This window comes from Myiozetetes cayanensis, unplaced genomic scaffold (assembly GCF_022539395.1).
Source record: "Myiozetetes cayanensis isolate MyiCay16 unplaced genomic scaffold, myiCay2020 scf6-25, whole genome shotgun sequence".
Classification (NCBI taxonomy): Eukaryota; Metazoa; Chordata; class Aves; order Passeriformes; family Tyrannidae; genus Myiozetetes; species Myiozetetes cayanensis.
In genome coordinates, this window is record NW_026087853.1 from 51881109 (window position 1) to 51896821 (window position 15713).

The 15713-nt window shown below is 37.9% G+C and overlaps 1 protein-coding gene across 7 annotated transcripts in view; it reads right to left on the reverse strand.

Moving 5' to 3' along the window:
* The window catches only part of SBF2 (SET binding factor 2), a 250825-nt gene that overhangs the window by 135072 nt on the left and 100040 nt on the right, over positions 1–15713 (reverse strand). For all 7 annotated transcript variants that reach the window (XM_050335954.1, XM_050335953.1, XM_050335951.1 and 4 more), the window contains exon 3: positions 9089–9226. In XM_050335954.1, the coding sequence (XP_050191911.1) occupies positions 9089–9226 (138 nt within the window). The remainder of the gene's footprint in view (positions 1–9088; positions 9227–15713) is intronic.

Sequence of the window (15713 nt, forward strand, 5' to 3'; positions counted from 1 at the left end):
TTCTATTTCCACTTCTGCTCAGACACATGCACACTTTGTCTTTCTTTATCCCTTTGCTCATCCAAGGAAAAAATACTCTCTAATCAAAATTAACAGAATAAAGGAGTTAGTTATGTCTTTTTATTTTTTTTTCACAATAACTTTTTATTTTATAAACGTAGCCTTCAGTTTACAACTTACTTAAGAGTAAATGAATGTTAAGGAAAACTTTGTTAAAGATACATAGATTTTGAATTTAAATTACAGACTCACAGAACCACAGAACAGTTTAGGTTGGAAAAGATCTCCAAGATCACTGAGTCCAATCTTTGACCAATCACCACCTTGTCAACTAAAGCACGGCTCTAAGTGCCACGTCCAATTGTTTCGCGAGCACTTCCATGGACAGTGACAGTGACTCCACCACCACCCTGGGTAGCCTGTTCCAATGTTTAACAACCCTTTCCATGAAGAAATTCTTTCTGATGTCCAACTTGAAGCTTCCCTGACACAGCATGAGGCCAATTCCTCTTGTCCTGTTGCTTTTACTCGGGAGAAGAGCCTGACACTCACCTTTCTATATCCTTCTTTCAGATTGTTGTGGAAAGCAATAAGGTCCCCCTGAGCCTCCCTTTCTCCAGGGTGAACACCCTCCCTAACCTTCTCCTCACAGGACTTACTCTCTAGAATCTTCAACAGTTTCACTGCCCTTCTCTGGATGTGAATTGGTTAATTAAGAAGTAAAATATTGCTGGTTTCTTTTTCTTTCTCGTTTTTAACCTAGTTGATTACTATAGTTTTCCTTTTGCACTTTTATTGGTTGTAAGATGATAATGGTATTTGGTTTAATGCTATGGGGCTTCCCTGATAGCTCTCATCTATATTGCTGGCTAGCCCTGCATACTATGATGGAACAGATACAGTATGTTCTTAAGTTCAACTAAATATTGAAAGAGATTACTTTTTTTTTCTATTTTCCTGTTTTTATTTCTACAAAGAGGCAGACTTTGAAATCAGCTGAGATAGAAAAATGTACCCCTGGAGTGCAAAACAGTTTATTGTATAGGTAGGATATGGTTGAGGATATATCATAAGTTTAAACAGAAAATCTTGTCTGGCTTTGCAGCAGATTCTCTGATTTGTTTACTTGCCCTCTTTTTTCCCCTCTCTTTTTCTGCATAAATAATATATGATAAACAAACTCAGAAAATGGTGAAACTTCTTTTGAAGGACATATGATGAATCTTCATTTTGCTCGACTTGTTTGCTATAGCTATAAAGTGGCCTCTTCAGACACTGTCCAAAAAAATGTGCGTGTTTGTGTGTTCTGTATGTTTAAAGCAGACCAATATATACTTCAACTCAATTGCTTTCATGTATATTAATAAATGTTCACACCCACTCTAAAATATATATCCAACTGCTTAACTGGTGTCCTCTGACTTTAAAAATCCCTTCACATCTATAAAAAAGTGCAAAGCTGGGCACAGCTTGCACCATTTTATCAAGTAACAAGATAAGAGTTTGAAAGCTTGATATTAGAAGAAAAAATCTAAAACAAAGGATAATTTTAATAATAAAATATGGCATATTTTCCTGGAATAAAGGGATGTCAGTCAAGAGCAAAAAGCTTTCTTAAAACTGAGATGTTTACGAAATATTTTCTTCTTATGCTACACACAGGGTACTGTGGAAAAACGATTTACACACTGTAATGGAGCACATGTTGAGCAGTCACACATCTCTCCAGCTCAGTACCTGTGCCCATCTGTTCTGGGAGACGTTACAGGGAATGCAATGAACACTGCAAATCTACAAAATCATGCAATGCAGAGTGCACAGGATTAGCTTAACAACAGATGATTGATACCATCTTTTCATCCCCATCTTCAGACCCTGGACATGTCCAACTTCACACCTGCACACGTATGCCCAAATTTGCCATTTATCAAACCTCCAACACTGAAGGCTCCTCGATAAAGCAACTCTGACCTGTCAGCAAACTCCCCAAGACCATCAGCGGTCTATCCAGTCTTCATTACTGGCTCTGCCTCCACTATGTCCCTCTGGGTCTCTGAACTCCCTTTGTCAGAGATGCCACTCACGTTCAGACAGGAGGACAAGCCAGGCATGCTGACCCTACATCTCCATTCCAGGCAAATATGCTACTGAAGCCAGTGCAATTTTGTTCTGACTAATGTTGAGTGGAGAAAAATAAGGTTTATCTTCATGTCAGAGGAAGGAAAATCAATTTAAACTGAGGTACTAGTAGAAAAGTTAGAAAACAGCATTAGATGTGGGCTTACCGTTCTGAAGCTGGTAGGTATCATTTGAAACTCAAAGGAAATCAAATGTGAACAGAAAATGAAATTAGAATTGTACTTTAATTCAGCCCCAGAAAGAGAACAAACATCTTTCATTACAAAACTTGCACTCTAGTACTTCATTATGTCAAAAACAGTTCGCCCCGTGCAAAATTTTGCATTGAAATTATGCCAAGTTCAGCAGGCCTGTTGTTTTTCTACTAACTGCCCAGCAAAGATTTAGAGCCCATGCACGATTTCTTATTTTAAGAAAAATTATTTGAAGTTTACTTTAGTAATCTTATGCCAATTGCTCATTTGGGACAGATCCCTTTCTCCTCATGTGACTTGGTCTCTGCTGGTCTTACTTGCAGCCAAATACACTCTTAGCTGGTTTACTAACAACCAAAGGCCAAAAAACATTCAGCATCAATTAATTTTATTTACTTTCCAGATTATAAAAATGCATGTATCCAATAAATTATAACACATGTATGAAAGTTAAAATAAACCTAGCTGAGTGCTTCCAGAAGACCAATCTGCATCCTGCCTACAACATGCTATACTGAACTAAAACCACAGGTGAACGGATCTGCTTCATGGCTTGTCTACGCACTCAGAATCACTGCAGCTAAACTTACACTGGAAAAATTAAACCAGCATAAAAGCCATTATCTTGATTTAGTAATTTCAAAATGGGACAATAAACTGTAGTAATGCACACTAAAAAAGATAAGGATCAAAGATAGAAAATTACGTGAGGATCAGAAAGTTATCAAATAGAGCAAGCTCAAGTCTCTATTGCAGCTCAGCTCACTCACTCCCTAAATACTAGTGACACTTCAGAGTACATACCAAGTCATAATAAGCCATAATAAGGAGTTTGCAATGCACCTCCCAGCATTACACAAAATTTACACCACCACCATCTATGAGACGTTCACCATTCAATGCACCTCACTTTGAAAACTCCAGTAGGTGCTGATATTCATTATTATCTAAATATAACAATAGAACTTTGGAACAAAAGTAGCCTCATACCCACACCCTGCCCCTTTCAGTGCAGCTTTTGCAGTCATTGGCCAAAGCATCCCCCTGGAGTAGGCCATTAGGATGGTCAGCCCCAGAACATTTGGGAAGTCCAAGGTAATGCCACTGAGTTGCCCTGCAAATGTGAAATTCCATGGGCAATAATCAATAGCATTCAGTAACTGCTTTTAACGTGTTATCCTTAGCACTGAGGAATTTAAAGAACCACAGAACCATGTGCTTAGCAAGAACTATATGTACACAAACATAACTTCACAGTTTGGAGTTTACTAAGTCTTCCTGAATTTACCCAAAGGCAGCAAACTTGATCCATGAATTCCACCCTTTCAAGCTTTACACACCTAAACTAAGGTGAGAACACTGCAGAGATCTATGAAACATTGGTAGAACAAATTACAAAACTCAAATTAACTTAAGAAAGCTGGTAATTCATACCCTATTCTAATTCAGTATAACAGTTTTTAAATAATATAGAACAGTATATGTAGAAGTACACCAAGGCAAAATTTTACACACACAGATTATTGTTTTGCTTAATTAAAACACAGTTAAATCCTTTAAATTGTGTACGGGGAAATCCACTGAAAAGACCTCCAATGAATTGCTGAACTAGTACTACTACTGTTTGAAAGTCAGATGAATTATCTGAACTTGACTGACAAAGAAATGTCTCTGCCTGAAAGACTCCTTGTCCTGTGGGCTGAGACTTGGGGCTGGAGTTAAGAGGAAAAGGTGACCTTTCCCCAACACAAGTTTTCGTACCCTGCAACAGCGTGAGTTCAAACTGGGGATGAGTGTGCGAAGGCACCAGCCAGAGGATAAACAAGACAGGAGAAATTACTGCCAGAGTTATTAGGAAGATGGAAATATGCTTTCCTTTGTACAACTGTTCTGACCTTAACTTTAAATTCTGGTCTAAAGGGGACCTTAAATGTATTAAAGGGCATTAAAATACAAGTCTGTTTCTTATATAGAACATTATCTGCAGCCTTCTGTTTATGCCACAAGAGGAAGGAAATAAGGCATTACTTAAATCTCTCTATGATGTCATACCAGCCATTTTTCAGTAGGTTCAGAAACATGATGATGCAATATACCAAACATTATTTGTTAAATTGGGGTTTTTTTAACATAAAATGTGATTTTGGGGCATTGACTGCAAAAAGTAATTCTCAGAACAAATTTCACATTTGGTATATTCACAAAAACTTCATCTTAAGAATAACATGCTAATCTAATATCCAGAGGGGATTGGATTTCACGCACAAAATGGGTACAACTGAATTGAGAGTTCTCATCCTCTGCCAGAAACCAAACATCAGTGACTCACGGAGCAGCATATGCTTTAGCACAGCAGGATCACCAACTCTCCAGTCCAAGCAGAAAAATTATAACTTTATGAAGCACAGTCATTTTGTTGGCAGTTTTTCCCTTGACTCAGGAAATATCTGCGAATGTTGTGAATCTGCCATTTTATGGTTTGGGATTTTTACAAGTTCTTTTTCCTCTTTTTGCAGGGGAGGGCAGACAGAGGAAGACCATGTGAATGGCAGGAAACAGGAGACTTGTGAATTATTACTTATGTCCATTTTCCAGAATGATATATTTAATCTGACTAACTTTGTGATCCCAATGTTTTAACACACATACGCTTAAGACAACACATAAGAATGATACAATCTTGTAATGAGATTGTTATAAACAAATGTTTGGGGGTTTGTGCTGATCACGTTGAGCAGATTTTCTGTAATGCCAGAAATGCAGTTGCACAGGCTCAATTACTGGCATAAATCATTCTCTAATTTGTTGGTGGTGGGGTTGGGAAGAGAGGGCAAATTTCTTTCCAAGTGGGAAGCGATGTACAAATTGACCATTAGGTTCCCAAATTATGCGAGTCAACATTTTTTACCAAGATCCTATCTGTGGTGCTCTTCCAAGCACTGTCAGTATAAATCCTAACTGCGCAACGGGTAAGAAGCACAGCTGAGGTCAGTAGAAGTATCTGCTGAGTCAAAAGCATTAAATCAAGTCTTTGTCTTCTAAGTGGCAACATCCAGAAATTGCTGTTAGAAATAAGAGCCTCGTTTTAGCAAGCAGTGTGTACACCACGCAGAACTACACAGACTAATAAATTAACGTATGCATGTGTGTATATATACATATATATATATATGCTTCTTTCTCTTGCTTGTTTTGATGACTAATAAAGCTACAAACACAGAGTTTTATGGGTGTAGATGTAAGTTATGATTCTTCTGAATTACCCTCTGGCTGCTCAGCAGCTTCTGGTTTCAGTTGCCAGACTACTTCTTCCGGTTGACAAGACAAGGTTTTCTCCAAATCAATACCATTTCAAGTGGGTTTCAAACCAATGAAATTTGAAGTCCACAGAAATGATCAAAAAGGGACAGCAATGGGACACCACACAACTTCACATCCATCTCCACTCCCCCACTACCCCAAAAAAAACCAGCCAGTTTTCAAGGTACTTTGAGGGAAAACAGAGATGTTTCAACTCACTCTCCTCCTCCTAATTCCTGCAGATATATGCAAGTCAATATTGCATCCAGCTCTGTTTGCTAGAGTATCCATACAGTACCTTAAGCCAGACAGCAACGTGGATAAGACAGAGCATGTGCTGGAAACATAAAAAGCTGGAAGGAGAAACCAGTTCAGTATTTCAGATTTCTTTACACTCAAGTAGGAACTGGAGGTGGGAGAGAAATCTTGCACATAGAACTGCTCTGGAACACAGCAGAGATGTCTTTAAATGACACCAGTTTCACCACTGTTCATTCAGTATTAGACTGCCCCTAGTAGTGAACCCACATTCCAAAATTTAGACTTGCTGTTAAGGTCAAACTTTCTAATGTTTCTTTTTAAACCCAGATCTATAGGGAACATAACCTTATACAGCTTTAGCAAATGTTATTGGGACAATTAAGTGAGACTAGCATCATAGAACAATTCATGAAGGATTATATGGCAAAGCTGTATCACCTGAAATCACAGAGCACCAGGTGAGTTCTATTCCCTATTTAATGGAATATCATGTGTTCATCTTCCTTGTGAGTACAGATATGAAGAATTAACCAAACTAAAGGTAACATCAACCCTTTTTAGATATTACCACAACTTCAAGGGAGTTGACTGCTAATCAAACTGACCAGCACCCAACGCAGATGTTAAGCTCTGGGTCACTTCACCACTATGATTCATAGATAACAACTAATAAAAGAACATTTTATTTTCTATCCAGGAATATGAAGTTGAAAATAGGCCATCAGCTGACAACTAGAGCCTGTGCTTTCCTCTGAAAAACTTGTCACGACATGCGACTGCCAAGAGATTAAACTGAATGCAGGGCTTGCAGAGATAGCCTTTCAGGGAGGGTGGTTTTTTTCCTGCAGACTACACAGCTTTTACAGTTGCTACCTTAATCTTGCATCCTAGGTTATCATGGGTACCACCCAGGTATTCCATGTGAGTACAAGCTCCTTACTTTTCAGGTAGCATTTATTTACAAATCATCCTGTAACAAACAACTGAAGCAGGAATGCAGGGAAGCAAAGCTCCAGAAGGAGTCTTCCCAGGCTCCATTGTGTCTAAAAGGTTCTACGATTATTATGCAGGAGGCTCAAAGAAGGTTTGGTAGCTCTCTTCTAGCATTCACAAGCAGAGAAATCAGTTTGTTTTCAATTCCCAGTTCACAGAAACTTCCAAGTGGTTGATTTCACTTTTTTTTTTTTTGGTGAAGATGATTCTGCCAAGCCAAATATCTAATCTGCTCTGTCTGAATTCCGACCAGTCTTGTGTATCAGCAAGGTTCACCTGGTGAAACCTACTGAGAAAGAAGTGGTTCTGTGGGGGTTTTTTTGAAATTTAATCTTACTTTTGTCTTAGCAAGTTATATAATTCTGTTTTAAAAAAAAAAAAAAAAAAGAACTGTATTTAACTGTGAAAGGTACTGCCCATATTTCATTTCAAGTACCCTACGTTTCATGGACTGCTTAATGAGGCATGAATCTGAATGGTTAAATCAATATTACTGTCATAGTCCAATGCTTCACAAGCTTATGTTTCCTTACAGATTGTACATGTGCTGAATTCTTGCCTAATGACCATGTAACAGGGCACGTTCAATTATTCTCTTTGGGTTTCAGGAAGAAACAGGAAGTTTGGCTATAAACAATGCAGTCATAGAATAAATTTCACCACAGCAAGTTCATCTGAAAAATATGCATTCTTTACAACACAGCCAGGAATGGCATTATGGTAACCAACATCCTGCTGCACTCAGTTTTTTACTGTTTGCTTTTTTTTTTAACTTTTGGGTTTTTTGTATTAATACTTAGGCAATATAAGGAAAAAAAAAAACACCTTTTAGTTAATACTGGATGTTTTGTGATGAGCACTACTTCAAAGATGTGGATAGGGAATCAAAAGCAGCTGCTAGAAACCACAGGATAAATAACAAGTTTGCTAAATTTAGTATATGTTATGAAATACATCGAGTGGAGGAAGAGTCAACCACTGTAAATTTTTATCAGCTGGGAAAGAATTACTATAGAATATTTCACTCTCTACTTGTAAAATAAAGGAAATATGACAGACATTAGAATTTTTAATAGGAATGTGTCAGTTGATCTACACTAAAATATGTCAAATTTCTGGGTACATTTCTGCTTTTAACTCCTTCTAATAATCTACAAAAAATATCCACCTAAACTGTAGTGCTGATGAAACTATTATTCTCTGGCTTCCAATTCTGCCTAGAAAAAGCACAACATTATTATTACTATGCCACGTCTTTCAATTATCCTACAAATAAAATTTCAACTCCAGTAGTAATAAATAGAGTGCTCTTGTTTTCTTAAAAACCACTTTCTTAAAATAATCAATAATGTTACAGTTCTTCACTAAAAGAACAAAAAATTACTTTACTTAGCTACCTATTTAATCTTAACTAATTCTATTATATTATAGTGCCAAAGTCTTACTTATTTTTAATTTTTATGTAGGAAAGAAAATATTTCAAAACATAACAATGAGAGTCTGCAATTACAGATCGGGTTAGGTTTTCCCTACGTCATAGATTCTAAAGATTCCAAGTGTTAAGTCACACCAGAGATTCTGTGGAGGACTTTACATTGAATGGGAAACAAAATGTCTCTTTTTGAAAGAACAAGATTGCCAAAAGAAAAATTAAATACATGCTTAAAAACAAACACTGCCAAGTGGCTGACACCTAAAATCTGACCTAACTAACAACTGAACAATTATTCTATCAGTTTTAAAATCTTGCCATTTACCCTCACACAAACCTTGCCAATAAATGCACTTACAGAAATATGTATATCCACGGAGCAGGCCAGCAGAGGGAGCGTAAGTTAATAAACTTTTTCCTAGAACAAGGCTTAGAATCATTCATGCTATGTCAAACATCATATTGCCTGTCTCATTAAAAACAAACAAACAAACCAACCAACCAACCAACCAACTAAGAAAAAAAAAAAACACAAAACCACACCAAAAAAAAAACCACCAGGAGAAATTCTATGAGATGTTTTTGGCTGCTTTTTTTTGTTTCAAAACAGATAAAACCCCCAAAACCACAAAGAAGCACACTGAGCTCACCTTTGTGCAAATACATGGATTTCTGTATGAGAGGAACAGCAAAATATTTTCTAGAGTTACCCTCTATTGTTTCTAGACACCTTTTTGTACATTTTCGTCACTTATTGTAAAGTTTTTACCTGCAGGTTAATCTCTGCTTCATAGAAAGTTAAGCAGGAGCAGTAGTGCCTCTCTGAGTCTATGTCAGTCAGAACCACCACAAAGAACGTTGGCTGTTTCCTCTCTTTCGAAAGCTGCCATCCTCCAGGCTGGCAAAACTAAGGACACAAGAAGAGAGACATACAGTTAAGCAGTAATACCAATTGTTTTATGAAATATGAAAAATATTTTTAAACAATGCAACGGATCATTGTCAAGAAGTTCACTGCGTTTGAAGTGAACGTAGGCAAGGCTGCAAAATTTGAAGGAAACGAGGAAAATTCAGTAGGTCTTGGAGGTGGCCAGACTGATATAAATCCACCTCTATAAACATCAAGGGAGATATAACTGAGTCCACAAACTGAAGATGTGTTTCTTTGAATTCAGGATCATCTTTGCAGTGTTTAAAAGGCAACAACAGGAAAAGATTGATACATTATGCAGCCTTTACTTGGATAACAGGTTTCAATTTGAAGTTACAATTCTTGTGACTTGGACAGTCTCTCCATGTCTAATTTCTCTCCTTATTTCTTCATTTATTTACCTAATCAAACATAAGATATTGCACTTACACCTACTTGTAAATTATTCAATACTTGCTGTTACAAAAGACTATTCATAGAGCAATATTTTTCATCTGTTTATTGACTACATCTATAAACTTCACTGTGAACATCTGAAATGTTGTAAGAAGTTATATATAAGACTTACAGTTATATATAAGACTTATATAGAGACTTATCTATACTATACAGACTTTTAAGAAGTCATATATATTCAAGGATACAAGTTTTTGCCACCACTGTGAAAAACACATTCAAGTTCTTGACTTCATAACTCCCAGGGACAAAGAAAATCACTTGCTGCAGCTCTCCAGACACTTCATATGCACGTTTCCAAGTCCCTGTCCCAGTGAGCAGACTAAATTTGTGCAAAACTTAAAACACATGTAAAATAAGCCTAAGTCCTTTCAGTGCTTGTTCCTTGCAGCTGACCAGGGCTGTGGCAGCACAAGCCACCAGCACCAGTGGCAGCAATTCTGACCTCAAAAGAGAGGTGCACAAGCAGCATGAACAAAAAGAGAAATACAGCTCAACAGCAAAGTGGAAAGTGTATGTTTTTTCTTCTTGTTTTTAAATGACTAGAGTACAGCATCACTTAATAACTCGTCCTCTATAATGGAAGAATGTGCTGAAATTCAGAAATCAGCTTGCTGAACATTCTTGAGACGCCCTTTATGGAATACTGTATTCTCCCTTTCTTTTACTGAAGGCTAAAGTCACATACACTAAGAATTCACAAGCACATATTTAATAGCAAAGTTATAAACCTAGAATTTACACGCAGCAAAGGTAATAGCCCCTGGACATATTAGGAATAAAACAAACAAACAAAAAAAAACCCACAACAAACAAGCAAACAAAAAACCCACTCCAAAAAAGCACACTAAAAATTTCTAAGATTGTTAAACAATGCAGATACCAAAGGAACAAAAGAGATAGGTCAAAATCTCATGTTTCCAGAAATTGCTTTATTTCCCTAGACAGATGTCGAAAACTGAAAGAGCATGAAGAGTAAGTTGCAAATGAGCATTCACTACAGATTCATCTTCGGAGCATCTACAATAAAACCTGGGTAGTCTTAGGTGAACAGCAGTTAAAACTCTGCCTCTGATATACAGTTTCTTTTATGGTCATGGGAAAATCTTCAAACCCAAAGTTTTCTCATGTAACATTCTTCAAATTCTAGATAGTCAGCTTAACACTTCTGAGCCTGAATCCTTAGGAGTGCTAAGCACTCCCTTCGGCATCTCAAAATAACTGCTCTGAACATCAAAAAGTACTCTGAGAAAAGACATCCTAGTCATTCCAAGCTAAGCATCCAGCATTAGTCCATGATTTTGATAATACTGGCCTAATCTCCCTTTGTTTTTCATCTCATGTCAGTTAAAAATAAGAAGATACTGCTATTAATCTTGCAGGACTGCTATAAAGATAATTTAATATGGTCAATATATACAGACACTATAACAAAAACCTCACTAAAAACTTTGACAATAAAATCATTAGAGTTCTGTATGTATTTCAGAGTTTGGGGGGGGGGGGGTCTGTGTAGTAAATGAAGTCTGGAATCCACAGTCCAACAAGATAAGCCCCAAAACTCGGAATTTGTTCAACAAGTATGAACCGAAATGCAAAGAATGCAGTAAGATTGTGTTAATAAATAAAACCTATGCCATCAGAACCGAATCATCCACACAAGGTAGGTCAAATTAAGGCTGTTCAAGCAGTCCCAGCTTGAGCTTCTTAAGGTCCAGATGCCTGAGTTTACAATCTTAACACTTTCAAATCTGCCAAGTCTACTGGCTCTGACAGGAGCTCCCTGTGCTGCCACTGCCCTTCAGCTTTACAGGTAATGTCCTGTAAATGGCAATCTATCAGATTTTGGAGTGTCTAGAATTCCTGGACAAAGGGCCATTCTGCACACATGAAACACTCTCAGAAGAGCTGGTATATCCAAATAATCCCCAGGTTATTCTGCACCCAAATGACAAACAAGGGAGCTGGGTTTATGCATAGCTGGTTTCCACATGATACACTCACAGTCTATCAATTTGGAACTTGGTAAGTTAATTTTGAACATACTTTTTGTATTTATTTTGAAATAAAGTAAAATTCAAAATAATTCTTTTTATTGTAATAATGCATTATTTGCAGGTTTCTACATAAAATTTATACCAACATCTGCCTGGTGCACTGGGAAACACAAAGGGAAACCAAACAGAAAAGACTGTGGAGCTGGGCAGGCTGATGTCAATAGCAATCTCTCTATCTTTATGCATGTCTAAAACCTACTCATGTCTCAGTGAGAATTCTTTCCAATTTCCAAGTGCTCTTGTGTATAACATACGCTTTCTAGATTTAAGCATTTTACTAGAAAACAACAATTAGTGATTGTTGAGAAAAACAGCTGAAGTAGAGTACATTCACTGGCTACACAGAGAATCTGTGTTTTCAAATAAACTGGAAGGAATTTATAAATACAGAGATTGAGGATAAAGACAACATGCTCCTCCAAGAGATTAAACAATGAGTGATTCTCAGTTTCCTTAAAATAAGGTAATAAATATTAGTGCAATATTTGAAACGCTAACAGCATTGAGAAGAACTTTCCAAACTAGTCTAAATACAAGCTACTATCCAGTATGATTACCAGCACACTCTGGCTACTAAGAACAGGAAAATGTTTCCTTACCAAACCAGATGCTATACCAAAACAGACAAAATCACCACTGTGAATGTAATTCAAAGGTCATGTGCTTCTTCAGTAAACAAGAAAAACCCCAGAAGTTTAAGAACGAACGTGCTCCCATATTGTTTCACTTCTTTGCCAGAATTCTTGGAACCAGACTGTAACTTCTATCAGAGACAGTGAAAATTAGGATCAATCACATTGTCCAACTCACTACTTACAGGAATAAGCCTCTAATGGTGGTGAGTGCTTCAGACCAACTCCACGTTACAACTGATTACCTTGTGAAATCTGGTGCAGACATCCAGAAACTGCACTGAAGAATATGCAATACATCATCTACTCAAGGTGCTGAAATTACATTTTATGCATTTTTTGAAACTGCAGGTGACCACTAAAGCAAAGAACTTTCTCCTAATTTTTCCCACAAATGCTTTCAGACTAAACAAGAGACCAGACAGATTTAAAAATGACGCAGTGTTTTGTAACAGTGTAGTTAGGTTTGTTACCTTTAAAAATTTTGTATGTCATCACCACAAGCCTTCTCTCAAAAGTCTAGACATGATTAATTAATGTTTAGAAATGACATTTCTTTCTTCTAATTTTTATGAGCTAAAAACATCAGCTTTGTCTGATTCTTAGGTTTGTTCTTCCTCACCAACCCAGAGCCATAGCTGTATTCCTACTGCGTGCCCTGTCCTTCTCTACACTAAGTTGTGTGGGAGTGTTGATCTGCTGGAGGGTAAGAAGGCTCTGTGTGAGGGTAGGAGAGCTCTACAGAGCAACCTGGACAGGCTCGATCGATGGGCTGAGGACAAAGTGCATGAGAGTCAACAAGGCCAAGTGCCAGGTGCTGCACTTGGGTCACAACAACCCCCTGCAGTGCTCCAGGGTGGAGGAGGAGAGGCTTGAGAGCTGTTTGGCCAACAGGCACATGGAGGTGCAGCTGAACATGAGCCAGCAGTGTGCCCAGGTGGCCAAGAAGGTCAATGACATCCTGGCTTGGATCAGGAATAGCATGGCCAGCAGGACCAAGGAAGTGATTGTCCCTCTGTACTCAGCACTGGTGAGGCCACACCTCAAGTGCTGTGTCCAGTTCTGTGTCCCTCAGTTCAAAAAGGACATGGAGATACCAGAGTGTGTCTTGAGATGGGCTTGAACATCCACAACCTGAGGCTGTGACCATTCCCCTGGGCCACCCAGTCTGCTGAACAATTGAAGAAAATGTCAAAATAGTCACAATTTCTACTAAAGCACTGGAGGAACTGGGATGCAGGTAGAAGGCTTACTGCATACTGTGAATGTGAAGTTTAAGTACTATTATTATAATGAATAGTAATTACACAGTATTCAAGTTTCATTGAAGAAAAAATCTAGTTCCTTTGTATCCCTATCATGGCAGAACTATAATACCCACATCTGTTGATCAGAAACTACTCAGTTGCTGAACTGCACTTTAGGTATTTATGTTCTCCTGGGCTTGCACCCTGAGCACAATCAAGTCCACAACAAAAACTTGAACCAATACTCTAGTTGGGTGTGTGTAGCTACAGACTGCTCTCTGCACTTTACATCGTTTTCTGTGCCAATGATCCGGTCAGCTTTCCATCAGAAATTCACTATCTCTGATGGCACTACCGAGGTAGAAAGGGGAAAAAGCTTGTTCAGAAAGTTTACAACATGATACATTCTTTGCAAGTCATCCGTTGAAAGCATTTTGTGAGGAGTTTACAGAGAACAGTAGACAAGGTCTGTGACACAGCATTACAGAATCCTGCACTTACATAGTTATATTTAAAATATATTCTCATGCTATTTTTTTCTTCAAAATACATTTGTGCATTTCTTTCTTGTCATATAAAATCCAAAGCTATCTGGATGCACATAAAAGAGAAAACATGAACTCCATTGACAAGACCTGAATTAGAAGATCCCAAAATGATCTTAGAATTTGAAACATCTGACAGAGTTATCTACCTTCCTTTCTGAATTAACTTTTTCACCAAACATTTGATTCTCCCTTGATCCATCCTGGGCGCAAAGACTAATTTTATTAAGCCTGCTTCTGTAGGCTTTACTTTAACCATGCTTTGTTTTTAACATGCATCATCATCATCTTTTCTACGAGCCTTTCTAAAAACAAATGGCCATGTTCTGGACATTATGTGAAGGAAGTTTGTTCCATCTGGACTTGCATGACCTAGCACCAGCTGCTGAGTATTTCACCATTTCTCCGTTCACTTATGTATGGAATTTTGGCACGGGGAATTTTCTTTTTCAGATGCATACCTCTACTTAAAACAAAACAAAACAATTACAATGCTCACTGGCATAATAAAAAAACAATGTTATGAAGCTGTAAATATGAAGAAACGTTTGGAGCTTTTGGATAACTCTGAATGTAAACAGAACACAAAATATACACTGATCTTTGTAACAGCTTCCTGCCTTTCAACATCTAGTATCTAAGAAACCTTGTATTTATCCTTAGCCTAGTCTAAAATAAAACCAGTGCACTTAAAACTATACTTCAGATTATTTCCAGGTAAAAGCCCATTTCAAGTGTTGTAGAATATTCTGACTGATCAACTGTAAACAATTAAATTCACTCATAAAGAAAAAAAACCAGCTTTTAATCTTAAAGCTGTAAAGAAATACAAAAGAAAACAAAGGTCTTTTTTCTACCTTGGAATGAACTGAAATGCAGAGTTCTCTGAGATGAACCTTTACACAGTCATCTTGTGGCACCTGCGAACCTGCCTGTACCCCTGAACCACGAACCTGCCACCAGCATCTCCCCCAAAGGTGCCTGGCAAACCAGCTGCCCACCTCTCCCACCACTCCAGAGGCTACCAGGGTGCTGAAGCCAGAAAAGAGGTTAAGAAGCCAACATTAACATATTTCAGTCATTTCAGACTTTCTAACCTATAACACCAGAGACAGGGGAAAGCCAAAATGAGTGTGAATAGGCACTGTTCACGTGAAAAAAAATCAAGGGACTGCTTTTCTCCCCTGGCAAACTGAAAAAACACATCTAGGTGCCTGCATGGGCTGGTGTTACTGGATACTACCTGTCCTTATCCTCTCACCCTGAAATTGGTTGAAATTCTTCGGGGAATCACATGAGAAGCAGCAGGAGGGTTGTTTGTGACGACAGGTGACACTACTGTCCAAGAATATTAGAGGTGAACTATCTTTCCCCTCCTTGCCTGGGACAGACTCTCCCCAGGCACTGTGGACATTTCCACCTCAGCAGTCAGCTCCTCATTCAAAGGTTTAAAACCATGTGAAAACAGACACTAAGAAACACTTCCCTGCAGAGAAAAGATCCTCAACCGCATTCTTGAGCTTCCT